Here is a 12,338-nt window from a genome sequence, read left to right on the forward strand (position 1 = left end):
CGGGCGCTCCGGGCGGCGGGATCGGGGCCGGGATCGGGGCCGGGATCGGGATCGGGGCGGAGCAGCCATGCCGTACGCCAACCAGCCCACCGTGCGCATCACCGAGCTGACGGATGAGAACGTCAAGTTCATCATAGAGAACACGGACCTGGCGTGAGCACCGCCGCGGGGGTGAAGCGGCCGCGGGAGGCCCCGGGGGCGGCCCCAAGGGCCCGGCGTCCCCGCGGGCGCTGCCGGTGCGGCCGGGCAGGGTCTCTGAGGCAAAGCCCCGCAGCAGCCTCGGCCAGCGTTTGTGCGGGCCCGCAGCCTCACTCTCCGTCATGCCTAAACACGGATATTTCCCTCCCTCAGGGTGGCAAATTCCATTCGAAGAGTGTTCATCGCAGAAGTCCCCATCATAGGTGAGGCCTTTTGCTTGCCTGTGGTCGCAGGCCCTTGGGCTGCCCTCCGTGTGGCTCCCACACCTCCCCTCTACTTTTGGCTCTCCTTACCCGTGTTTAGCCAGTACTGTGGCCTGCAGGTGCTGCCTCAGTGTGTCTCTGCAGTCTCTGTAATGTTCTGTTTGCCCTCGCAACTGGCTTTTCCCCACATGAGTATTCTCAGTTTGTGACTTTCTCTCCTCTGCAGCCATTGACTGGGTCCAGATCGATGCCAACTCCTCCGTGCTCCACGATGAATTCATTGCACACAGGCTGGGTGAGTGCTGCGGTGGGGAGGCAGATGAAGGTGTGTTGTGGGTAAAATCAGTCCAGAGATGCTGAAGCACCTTTGCCAGGTGCTGTTCCTTCTCTTGTTTTGGCAGGAGTGTTAGGGGCTCTCATGGTCCCACTCAGATATTCCTTTGATTTTCTGCTTCTCACAGGTCTCATCCCACTCACCAGTGACGACATTGTGGATAAGATGCAATATTCCAGAGTGAGTCAAGCAAAGTGCTGTGGGAATCATTTTGGGGGTGGTGGTTGTTTGATCTGATGGGAAGCTCTGGCAGTTTCCTGCATAAAGAACCTGTGTGTGTGTGCCAGGACTGCACGTGTGATGAGTTCTGCCCCGAGTGCTCTGTGGAGTTCACACTGGATGTCCGCTGCAATGAGGACCAGACCCGGCACGTGACATCCCGCGACCTCATCTCCAACAACCCCCGTGTCATCCCGGTCAGTGCCACCCCCTCTGCATTCCTGCTGAGGCAGCGTGGCAAACACATGGAATGTAGACACTCTGAGAACGTTTCGTGTTTCCTAAAGCTCCACTTAAACTGTAGTGGGAGAGCAAAGCAGGAATATTTGCAGAAGCAGCGTGTGTGCCAGCGCCCTCCTTGTCTCTGCCACATTGGCCTTCACTTGCTGTCTGATGGGGTGAAAGCAGTGCGGCCTCATCCTGCACCCCGAGTTCTAAATTCCTTGGCTGCCCTGAGGCCTTGCTGGTTCTTGGCTGTCAGCATGGCAGTGTGAGGAGCCTGGGCCAGGGCAGTGCTGCCAAACAGCTCCTGGGCAGTTGTCTTGGGGAGGGTTGGTGGTGCCTGAGTGGGACAGAGCCAAAGGGACTTAAAGAGAATTTTCTAGTACAGATCCACATGTCAGCACAAGCTGGGCTGCTCCTGCTGCCTGGTGACAGTTTGTGCCTGGGTGAAGCCCAGCTGGAGCCTGCAGTCTGTTACTTGCCTTTGGCTGAGGTACTCTGAGTGCTTTGTGTCATCTGTGGCAGCTGTGGGAGTGACTTTGGGAACCAAGCAGATGTGCTGTGCTGGAGCAGTCATCCAAGCTGATCTTGTCCCTAATTTGCTTGGCTTTGTTTGGCTGCTGCAGGTGACATCTCGGAGCAGAGACAATGACCCCAATGACTATGTGGAGCAGGATGGTAAGTGGTGGGTCACTGGGAATAAGAAGCATAGGAGGAAATTTACTTTCCTCTCAGGTTCTTTGAACTCATTCTTCCTTTACTAGCTGTGCAACTGTAAGGCAGTTGTAAATATGACACTTCTGAGCAGCTGGTGTCACTGCAGGAGTGGGGTAGCATTTTGTCTTGATGCCATTCAGATTGTCTCAGAACTGAAGTCCTGTGTCAGAGGATGCTTCTGTCTCTCCTTGTGAGAGCTTAGAGACAACAAGGAGGTGAAATGGTGTGTTGTTGGCTGTTCTTTGGGGGCCTGTGCAGCTCCTTTTTACTGTTCTGGGGACACAGCTGAGCCCCTCTAAGAATCCAAGCAAACCCTGAATGCTGGTGACGTCTTCTCGGGCACCAAAAAACCTGCCTTTGCTGCAGTGTGATCCTGCACACTCATTTCTCCTCAGCAGCCCTCTCAAACAGGCGTGTGCTTTTCCAGACATCCTGATTGTGAAGCTGCGGAAGGGGCAGGAGCTGCGGCTCCGAGCCTACGCCAAGAAGGGCTTTGGCAAGGAACACGCCAAGTGGAACCCCACGGCCGGCGTGGCCTTCGAGTACGACCCTGACAACGCCCTGAGGCACACCGTGTACCCCAAGCCAGAGGAGTGGTATGTCCTGGTGTCTGTCTGCAGGGGCTGGGAGAGGTTTTCCAGCAGGCAACAACTTACACTTCGGCCCTGGGGATGATTTGGGTCAGTAAGCGATGGGGAGTGTGCCTGCCACATCTCCTGCTCCTGGGGTTGGGTAGCAAGGCCAGTCACTTGTTTGCAGCTGCACACAAGGTGAACTGGTTTGTTGTGGTCATCTGTTGTCCTCCCTCATGTACCATCCCTGCTGCTTTGCCTCACTTTGATGCTATTTTTCACCACTTGTTGCTGATTTTTTTCCATTCTGTGCAAGTGTTTTGTAGTAAGGTCTGAGGAAAAAATAGGTCCATGTGAGATGAAAGAAGTTGCTATGAGAGCAAAGAGTGGAAGGTTGGGTTGCAAGAGCAAGTCCCTGAGAGCAGGGACTGGGCAGGGTAGTGGATGTGCTGCTGTAAACATTGATCAGTGGCAGAAACCTGGTGTGGCATACAACAGACAGGGCACCAGGAAACAATTTTTGAGCACTGCTAGGCAAAATATATGTAAAAGTTGGAAAAATTCCAAAAGGGGATTGATACTGGAGCTGCCAGTTCTTGACAATGTGTCTGTCTTTTCAAGTTCATCTGACTCCCTGTGAAGACAATACAAAGCCAAAGGCTTTTGCTGTCCAAGGCTAGCTATGATTTTTGGTTTAGTTTTTCATGCTAGTTGATTTTTGAGGCTGTTGGCAGAGCACTGGCATGCAGCTGGACTCTCCAAACAGCTGTCAGGGTCATGGAAACTTCTGCACTGTTTTGGTCATGGGTGGGTTCTGCAAGTAACAAGAAATCCCACCTCAATTAACACTTCATCTCTCTCAGTGGTTTGTACAGGCAGAGGGTTTGTTTGAGAAACACAGTTTTATTTCAGGCCGATGATTACAGAGTGCTGGGATCAATGTTTCTGGGCATTGCTGGGGCAGAGGAAGGCCAGCAGGAGACCTTGTTGGGTACAGGATTTTCTGTGCTGGCTTCTCAGACAGCTCAAGGCTTTGGGTTTCCTTACACAGATTAAGTGGTTCCACACAGTCTCTCTGGTTGGTGCTCTATAACCCAAGGGATGGAGCAGGCAGAAAGAACTGTTTGCCTAACTGATGCACAGGTATTGCAGTGATTTTGTGAGAGGAGTGGAGGTGCAGGACATTAGGATGGAGCTCACTGATGCAGCTGGTGTCTGTTGTACAGGAAGTTTTTTTTCCTTCTTGGATCCAGGCCAACTGTGCCTCACAGACTTGAGTGCTGAAGTACTCCAGTGCTTTCCTCGCCCCATGGGAAGTAGAAAGAAAAGATAACCCAAGGTCCATTACTCCATAAAAGCATCCAGGCTCCATAAATACAGTCCCTTCAGGAATCAACATCCCTTCACTGTAAGCCCCTGCCACATTGTACCAGTGTAGGTGGATGGAGCCACAGTACAGGGCTTGCTGAGCTTGGGCAGAGCAGGGCTGATCCCCTTCTTCCAGTGCTGCTGGGTGACTCTGTGCCATTAATGAGGAGCCAGAAAGCACCAAGTGTGACTGAGCTTGTTTTTGTGACTTGATGTTTGATAACCACCCTGTTGTGTGCTGGACATGAGCGCCATTTCTCTCTCTCTGGGGCCAGACTGAGTGCCTGGCTCTGTGGGGCCAGGCTGGGGCAGGGGCTCTGTGTCACCTCTCCTGCTCTCTCCTTCCAGGCCCAAGAGTGAGTACTCGGAGATTGACGATGAGGATGCTCAGGCTCCCTACGACCCCAACGGGAAGCCAGAGAGGTAGGGAGCTGAATGCAGTGCTGCAGCTGGAAGATGGGATGACTGGCTGGATGCATCTCATGGGCTCTCATTAAGAGAAGTGTGTCTGCACTGTGCTGAAATTGCCAGCCCAGGGAGCTGACATTCCCTGAAAAGCAGGGCAGGAGTTGGCATTAAGTGGTGATATACCCAGATGTGGCAGGTTTTCCCCTCTGGGAGATACTAGACAGTTCTCCTGAGTTCATGTTGCTGTGTAGGGTGGTGTACACTCAGTGAGGTGTGAGGCCTGGGGGGGAGATACCCTGGCTTAAGGTATTTATTCACCTGTGTGTGTCTCATGCTCTGATTGCTGGTGTTATTTGCAAAAGTGCCCCAGCCTTAGTCCCTGGCCTGAGGCTGCTGGCTCGCAGCTCTTGGTGCTGAACAGAAATTAATCTCAGAAGTGCTCTTGCAGCCCATGAAGTTGTGAGTGTTGGTGTGACAGTTGTAGAGGGGCAGAACTGGGTGTTGCCTGCTTGGGAGGTGAATGATGATGGTGATGGTTGGGATTCCAGGCAGATCTCCCTGCTGTGGGTGTGGATGGGCTGGAATGATGTGCAGTCTGGGCTTGCACCTCCTTGCAGAGGCGATGGTGAATTAACCCCCCTGCCTTGTAACCTCAGGTTTTATTACAACGTGGAGTCCTGTGGCTCTCTGCGCCCTGAGACCATTGTCCTGTCTGCACTGTCTGGCCTCAAGAAGAAACTGAGTGATCTCCAGACACAGCTGAGCCACGAGATCCAGAGTGATGTCCTCACTATCAACTGAGGTGGCCCTTGCAAGAGAGTACTGTGAGCTGTGAGCGATGACTGGCTGAGATCTGGGGAGAGGCTTTTACCTCCCCATCATCTTCCTCTGCCTTTCCTGGCCCAGCACTTGGGTGGTGACACCTCTTCCCTCGTCCTCCTTGCCAGGGAAAGCCATTGTGATGTGTAGGATAAAGCAGGAAGGGAATCACTCAGTGAGCATCTTAGCTGGGACAGGCTTTGTTTCCAAGTGATCCTGGAGTTTTGGTTCTGGTGTTGGATTTTGGCCATGTGGTGTTTGGGATTGGGAAGTGTGTACCTTTGTTACACAGCCCTACCTTATTTACATGTCCATTCTTTACTGTGCTGAATAAAGCCTTACCCCAAAATTCTTCTGTCATCCCTGAAAGCTCATCCGAGGCTGCTGGAGGAGATGTCACATCATTTACTTCTCTCCAATAGACATTAACTTAATGAGATCCACTTTGAAGGGAGCATTGCTGGCTTATGCTGATTGCTGCTTGTGACATTATCTCCTGAGGAGAGCAGCACCCCTCCTGCAGGCAGCCCGTCGTTCATTGATCCAGTGCTGTGTTTAAAGCAGATGTTTGAGGCTGGGGTGGGCGAGATGCTGCAGAAGGCAGCACTGCAGGGGAGCCCAGCTGGGCCAGGCAGGCAGAACTGTACTTAGAGAATCCTCTGGAACGGACTCCATCCCTGTGCTGTATAACCCTTTTCTGAGGAGCTGGGTGGCACATGGTCTGTCAGTAACGGCCCCTGGTTGATACCTTTGTGCCCACAGCCCCCAGGGTGTGCTGGGCTGGAGTTTGGTGCAGGTCCCATGCCCTGACCCTGCTGGCAGTGGCTGAAAGCAATGGCCTTTGACTCCCCTTCTCTTCCCCTCCATCACTGCCCAGCATGACTTGGGATGAGCTTCTTGGTGACACTTTCCTGGAGAGACCTGCAGCTCTTGTACTGTGGGGGCTGGGAGGGAGGGGAAGGCCTGTGTGTCCCTGTGCTCATCCTGGTGTGGATGGGGATGGTTCAGGGTGTGGTGCTAGGGTCATGCTGAGCTGGGGAGGAGTAGCCCATGTCAGCATTGCCTTCCCCTCCAGGCAGAAGCTGCTGTTGCCAAGCTGCTGCTTCCATTTCTTTGCCATAGCAGAGCTGGCTGCAGCATGGTTCCCAGTGTCCCTGTCCCTGGAAGGATCACTGGCATGGCTGTCTTACCTTGAGGCCAGTGCTGCCAGGCAGTCATGGCATGAAGAGCTTACCTGGCGCAGCTCTGGGAGAGCTGGGAAATGGTGTGCCTTGAAACTCCTTCACCTGGGGACTTGGAGCCACCACTGGCCTGGCACATCCCCGGAGCCACGGGCAGCTGGAGGTGAGGGTGACAGTGGGGTGCTGACATCCTGTGCCACTCGGGGTTGTTTGATGGAGAGTGGCAACTCGCTCCACCCTTCTTCCTTTCCCAGCGGTTTTAGGGCTTCACTTGAAATGTCCTGGCCATGGCTGGAGGCAGAACAAAGCCCTGAGCCAAGCATGCTGCCAGGAACCTCAGGAAATCTCCCCCCATCAGCATTTTTCTCTCTGGCAGGCACTACTCCCACTTGCGCTTCCCAAGCGCGCTTGGATGGAACAGACAAACAGGAAGGGTGGATGTGGATAAGGGTTGTTTATTCATTGAGTAACTCCTTAAAAAACAGAAAACCCAAACATTTTTGGTAACAAATGTTAAATCTTTTCCAGATGAGGTGTGTAGCCAGGAAAAGAGAGCAAGTTCTGCCTCTCACCCCAGGGAGGACACACTGCTGGGCAGTGCTAGAGTCCAGAGCCCCTCTGTGCCCAGCCATGCTGCAAGAAGCAGCCTTTCTTTGTCCCCATGTCCCCTCAGCCACAAGCTACACCACCCTGAAACACAGTATTTACAGACCACAGATTCCCACATCACTACACTCCCTGTGCCCGACACATGGACCTGGAGCTTTAAAGGGCAGAAATAAAACCACCAAGCATCCAACCCAGACAGAAAGAAGACTCCAAAGAAACACCAAGGTTTGCACGGCAATAAAAAGATAGCCCTTCTAAAGGAGGTCAATAAATAGGAGAACTAGAAAAAATCAATTGCTTTTAAGTTCAGCACATAAAGCCCAGTTCCACCCCCAGTGGGTGAGGAGGGAGTGAGGGCTATGGGAATGCACAGAGGAATGTGGCTCTCTCCCCATCAGCATGGGTTTCTCTGCCCTGGGGCTTCTCATATCCACAAAGCTGCCGCTTGAGAGACAGATGCTACTGGCCAAAACCAGTCCCATGTTTGCCCACCAGCAGATGAACCAGGGGCATGGCAGGGGGACACAGCTGTGGGAGGAGTGAGGGACGTTGGGGTGGGAGAAGCCAGGGAGCTCAGCTCTGTCCAGCCGCTCACCCCAGCCAACCCCCCTGGAAAGAAAACCAGTTTCTCCTGAGACATCTCAATTCTACAGCGAGTGTTTAAATAGCTTGAAGAAGTGCAAAAATCAGCTCAGGGATGGCAGGGTGTCCTCAGGAGCACCTGCCTCTTCATGGAGGGGTGGGACCCTGCACCATCAGCCTGGCACAGCTGCATCCTCCAATGCTGCTCCACGGCCATGGCAGCGTGATGCTCCAGCCTTCCTGCCATGCAGAAAACTCCGAATTTCTTGACCCCCCCCCCCCCCCCCTCTTCCCGTCCCAGTTGAATCCCCAAGAGTCAAAAACCTCTGGGCATCTGCCCAAGGGCTCTTCAGCAGCCACCACATTTGCATTCATGTGAGAAGGAAATATCTCTTACAATACGGATATTCAATATATATTTGAAGTCAGTTGAGGCTGAGCCAGCCATCACCTCCACTAACGCCAGACCAGGGCGTGAGCCAGTGCCTGTTTCCTAAGGTCTTGGCACCAAGGTGCCCCGGCTCGGTCTCCTGGAGATTCTGAGGGGTGACTGCCTGCGTCCTTGGCACCCCTTGGAGAAGAAAAAGGGGACCCCTGCCACAGTCCCCCCACACCAGCTCATGGGGACGATGTGGGCTCCCTGCTTTCAGGCTTGTCGCTTTTGGAGGACTTTGGCTTCAGCAAGATGAACCTGTTGAGGAGGTCGGTGTCCGAGCTGGCCTGAGCGCCTGCATACGCCTCCCCTGGGGACAAAACAGGGTGGGCTCACCTGGTGGGGAAAGCTCTGGGGTCTGGAGGAGCAGCATCTCCTTGGGGTGGGGTGAGGACACTCACCAGCATAGCTGGAGGACTCGGCCATGTTCTGGGAGCCAGTGATGTGGTGCCAGTAGGCGCTGCGGGGCAGCATGGTCGTGGGGGTGCAGGGGTAGGAGAAGTGCTCAGTGCCCTTGTTCAGCAGCTGCAGGGGATGGGGGGGAGGAGGGTGACACAGGGCCCTCTGAGTCTCCCCCCAGCTGTGTCCCCCCTCAGCATGGGCTGGAGCTCACCCTGACGTTCTTCTCCATCTCCAGCAGGACCCTCTTGTGCTGCTCAGCGATGGCCAATGTGGCGCTGTGCACGCGCTGGTAGATCTGCTCACCCTCCTGCGTCTGGAAGGTGTAGAGACCTTCTCCTGCATCACACATCCTGTGGGGACAGGGCACAGGGTGTCACCAAGGTCTTCAAGCCAAGGGATGATAAACAAAACCCACCCCAGATGGCAGCTGGTGCAGCTTCCCATACTGTTAGAGCTGTGCCTACATCCCCTTCATGGAGTTGGTCTGGGAGCAGAACCATCTCCAAGCCCCACCAGCCACGGGTACACTGTGCAGGCCATGGCCATCACCCCAGCCTCGGGCCTGCCCTGTGGTGATGCCAGCAGTGCCACTGCCTGGGGCACCCAGCTGGACAAAGGCACACGGCTGTGACCCCTGTCCTGGCAAGGGTGACCTCTCACCGTCCGGCCTCGAAGGTGAAGCGGGTGGCGTCGCGGCCGTAGCGGCGCAGGGAGCAGAGGGGCCAGGAGACCAGTTTCACCCGGGGGTTGTGCGTGTCCCAGAGGTAGATGTTTTCGTGGGTGATCTGCAGCTTGCACTCGCCATAAACGTCCAGGTTGGGGCAGGGGAGGAGGAACACGTTGAACCGGTCTGGAGAGGGGAAAAAAAAATAGAAAATAGAATAATCTGCGGGGGGTGCAGCGAGGCGGAGCCCCGGGCGAGCACCCGCCGCCGCGCTCACCCGTCTGCTCGCACTGCACGCCGGGCGCCAGCAGGTCGGGCTCCCCCAGGCTGATGTCGTTCAGGCGGGCGCCCAGGCACTCCACCGACAGCGTCTTGTACCACTCCTCCGCCTCCAGCTCTGCAAGGCACCACGGCAGCCCCTGGGCGACCCTGGCCACGCCGGGGTGCCCCACCCAGCACCCCCAGCCCGGCTCCCCTGGGCGCTGCCCCGTACCTGAGTCGCAGGTGAAGGTCCGGGCGGAGTCGTCGGTAAAAACGATGGCCACCGCCTGTCTCTTGGTCTCCTTGGGCAGCCGCGTGATGCACTTGACATTGCTGATCTCGGTGACCTGCAGAGGAGTTGGGGGCTCACCGAGGGCTGCACCCAGACCCCAGCGCCTCCTCCCAGACCCTGTCACCTGCTGCACACAGACCCTGTCATCTGCTGCACCCAGACCCTGACACCTGCAGCACCCAGACCCTGACACCTGCAGCACCCACACCCAGCTGCATGCCCCTCCGGAGCGCCATGGGGTGACAGCCACCCAGCCAATTTGGGCGAGGAAGGACCTGCTCTGGCACGGGTCCCCAGGCAGCACCCCAGCACCCCTCCAGCGCGCCCCCTCACCTTGGGGCACCCCCGCAGGCACGCCGACTTCTCATCCGGGTACTTCTCCAGGCGCTGGGGCCCTTTGCTGGAGGATTTGCGGAAGACCAGCCAGCACCGCCGGTAGATCTGCCGGACAGAGAGCGCGGCGGCTGCTCGGTGCAGGTGGCGGCCCTTGTCCCCACCACATCCCCACGTCCCCCTGTCCCCAGCCCCAGGACCCGTGCCTGGTTCTGCTGACCCTGCTGGCCTGGGGACAGCAGGGGATGCTGGGGATAGGAATATGCCGGGGCTGCCATCATCTGCCCCCACCACGCGCCAGTGCTAATTACGGAGCTTAATTAATGAACACAGACAAAGCTCCCAAGGGGACCGCTGTTCTGGCATTTCCCCGTCCCCTCTCCTACATCCCCTGCCTCTGAGGGTGGCGGGGCCACCGTCCCCAGGCATGTCCCCCCTCCCCTCCAGCCCGCTCCCTCTTTGTTCTCCCTAATTAGCATGAAATTACCCAGCATGCTCGTTGCTGCCGGCTCCAAACCATGGAGGTGGGCGACCAAACCCCCTGACCCCCCACCTAGGGATGCTGCACTCCCACACCACCCTAATTTGCACCCAGCAGCTCCAACCCCTCCCGGTGTGGGGCATCCCCGATGCCAAACTGTGTGTGCAGGGAAACTGAGGCACGGGGGGAAGGGAAGGCTCACAGACATCCCCCGACCGCTGGATGACCTGGGACAGGTAAACGGGTGTTACTCGGTGCAGGATTCGGCCGGTGCAGGAGCTGGACCCGTGGGGCCGCTGACTGATTTGGGTACCAACAAGTGGCCTGTCCCTGCCATCCCCCACACCTCTGCCACCAAAGCCCCCAAAAGGCTGCTTATCCAACCCCAAAACAGGGGCACAGGACGCCGCAAGACAGACCTGTCCATGTCACCTCACTGGGAAACCAGCACCCCAAATCCATGGGTGTTCCCCCCCACATCTCCTCATTCCCCAAGATCCCCACTCACCCCCAGTTTCTTGCTCTTCATCCTCACATAGCCCTGCTTGATGATGTCGTTAAAATTCGTCGCCATGGCGATGGCACGATAGGGTAGGGGATATTTTGGGAGGGGGGGGGCTGCCTTCACCTTCGCCCCCCCCTCTCCATCCTCCTCCTCGTACCCCTCCTGTCTCACCACCGGCCCAGCTTGGTGCTAGCAGTGTCCCTCATGCTGGCTGGAAAAGAGAAATGACAGATCGACGGGTGACATCTTCCTCGTCCTCCTCCCCCTCCTCCTTGTCGTCCTCCTCCTCCTCCTTCCCCTCCTCCTCCTCCTCCTCCTCTTCCTCCTCCCTTCGCTGCCTGAACCATCCGAGTGGAACAGTCCGGTGTTAACCCCTGCCAGCACGGTGGAGCCGGGGTGGCACAGACAAGCGGTCAGTCCCCTGCCGCCAGCTCCAACATGTGTCCGAGGGGACACCCACACCAGACCTCGCCCACAGGTCTCCATCACCTCTCCCACTCCCCCTCCTTCCTCCCAGGCTGCTCGCTTGGGCAGCAACATGGCCCCGGTGTCCCCGGTTGGGTTCAGTGGCACTGGCCGGGCCAGCTCCGGTGTGGGGTGTCTCGGCCGGCACCGGGTGCCAGAAAGACCCCGGCTTCCAACCTCAGACCCCCGGTGTAACCCAGCCCTACCATGAGCTCGGCCTCACTCAGCCTGGTGCCTGCTGGTTCCCCCAGCCCCGACCGAAGGGACCAGGCGGGGACCAGGTTCCTTTCTCAGGCGGAGAAGTCCCAGGCAGAAGGCAGTAACCCAGGAAACAGAATAGGGCCATCCCCGGGGATGTTCCTCCATGCCAGCGACACCCTGGTCCCCAAAGCCCAGCACCCAGGGGAATCTGGCTGGGACAGCACTTTGGGGACCGTCCGCTGTCTCGAGAGAGGCCGGGGGCAGCGCTGGCTGTAAGGGGAATATCGCCCCCATTCCCCTATCCCCATTCCCCCACCCCACGCACATGAACCCCCCAAGGGAACTCAGAAATGCTGGGGGGCACCTCCCGCCCCCCACCCCCGACCTGTCACCTCGGCACCACCACACCTGGGGCCCCCCGACCCGTCATCACCCGTCACTCCCAAGTCTCCCACCGGGACGTCCCTCCGGGCGTTGTCACCTCCCGGCCGTTTGGCCCCCGACACTTGTCAGCCCAAACCTCGGTCCAAGCCCCGTCCTGTGTCACCCCTTCCGCCCGTCACCGTTCTCCCGCCGGTCCCCCGCCTTACCCGGCCTCCCGGTGCGAGCGGACCCGCCGGAGCCTCCGCGCCCTGCGAGCCCCGGAGCCGCTCGGCCCCGCCCCGCCCCGCCCGGCCCCGCCCCTCCAGGCCCCGCCCCGGTACCCCCCCTCCACCCCCGGGCTGCCCAACCGGAGCCGCAACCGGCTGCCCTGGAAAGAGGTTTCCATCCTTCGGCTTCCGAGTGAACACCCCGCAGCGACTGACGGGCGGCGGCAGCAGCCTCTTGTCTGTCCCTCGGCTCAGGTGTCACCTCATCCCCGCTCTGTG

At 57.5% G+C, this 12,338-nt stretch overlaps 2 protein-coding genes across 4 annotated transcripts; one reads left to right on the forward strand and one right to left on the reverse strand.

Moving 5' to 3' along the window:
• The first annotated feature begins 9 nt into the window (after positions 1–9).
• On the forward strand, positions 10–5,409 carry POLR2C (RNA polymerase II subunit C). Its single transcript, XM_066194588.1, has 9 exons — positions 10–153; positions 352–401; positions 628–696; positions 863–915; positions 1,023–1,151; positions 1,803–1,854; positions 2,321–2,489; positions 4,182–4,256; positions 4,898–5,409. The coding sequence occupies exons 1-9, from the start codon at positions 68–70 to the stop codon at positions 5,040–5,042; spliced, it is 828 nt and encodes a 275-aa protein (XP_066050685.1). The 5' UTR covers positions 10–67; the 3' UTR covers positions 5,043–5,409.
• Positions 5,410–7,831: 2,422 nt separating this feature from the next.
• DOK4 (docking protein 4) lies at positions 7,832–12,136 on the reverse strand. 3 transcript variants are annotated; one of them, XM_066194658.1, is made up of 9 exons: positions 12,060–12,136; positions 10,807–11,014; positions 9,818–9,925; positions 9,425–9,539; positions 9,209–9,328; positions 8,928–9,117; positions 8,479–8,617; positions 8,267–8,390; positions 7,832–8,175 (listed from the first exon to the last, which is right to left on the reverse strand). In XM_066194658.1, exons 2-9 carry the CDS (start codon positions 10,870–10,872, stop codon positions 8,051–8,053), a joined length of 987 nt encoding a protein of 328 aa, XP_066050755.1. In that variant the 5' UTR covers positions 10,873–11,014; positions 12,060–12,136; the 3' UTR covers positions 7,832–8,050. The 3 variants fall into 3 exon arrangements, with proteins under 3 accessions (XP_066050755.1, XP_066050756.1, XP_066050754.1); XM_066194659.1 differs by lacking the exon at positions 12,060–12,136 and having other exon boundaries at positions 7,832–8,123; positions 10,807–11,069; XM_066194657.1 differs by lacking the exon at positions 12,060–12,136 and having other exon boundaries at positions 10,807–11,069.
• Positions 12,137–12,338: the final 202 nt, after the last annotated feature.

This window comes from Chamaea fasciata, unplaced genomic scaffold (assembly GCF_029207755.1).
Source record: "Chamaea fasciata isolate MVZ Bird 193981 ecotype frontalis unplaced genomic scaffold, bChaFas1.0.hap1 SCAF_12, whole genome shotgun sequence".
Taxonomy (NCBI): domain Eukaryota; kingdom Metazoa; phylum Chordata; class Aves; order Passeriformes; family Sylviidae; genus Chamaea; species Chamaea fasciata.

Excerpts from the sequence above, each read along its gene's own strand:
- DOK4 (XM_066194658.1), bottom strand. The coding sequence starts at position 10,872 with ATGGCGACGAATTTTAACGACATCATCAAGCAGGGCTATGTGAGGATG. Across the intron at positions 9,926-10,806 it reads TGAAGAGCAAGAAACTGGGG|ATCTACCGGCGGTGCTGGCT; the intron begins GTGAGTGGGGAT and ends TCTGTCCGGCAG. Across the intron at positions 9,329-9,424 it reads GACCTTCACCTGCGACTCAG|AGCTGGAGGCGGAGGAGTGG; the intron begins GTACGGGGCAGC and ends GGTGCCTTGCAG.
- POLR2C (XM_066194588.1), top strand. The coding sequence starts at position 68 with ATGCCGTACGCCAACCAGCCCACCGTGCGCATCACCGAGCTGACGGAT. Across the intron at positions 402-627 it reads CGCAGAAGTCCCCATCATAG|CCATTGACTGGGTCCAGATC; the intron begins GTGAGGCCTTTT and ends TCTCCTCTGCAG. Across the intron at positions 2,490-4,181 it reads TACCCCAAGCCAGAGGAGTG|GCCCAAGAGTGAGTACTCGG; the intron begins GTATGTCCTGGT and ends CTCTCCTTCCAG.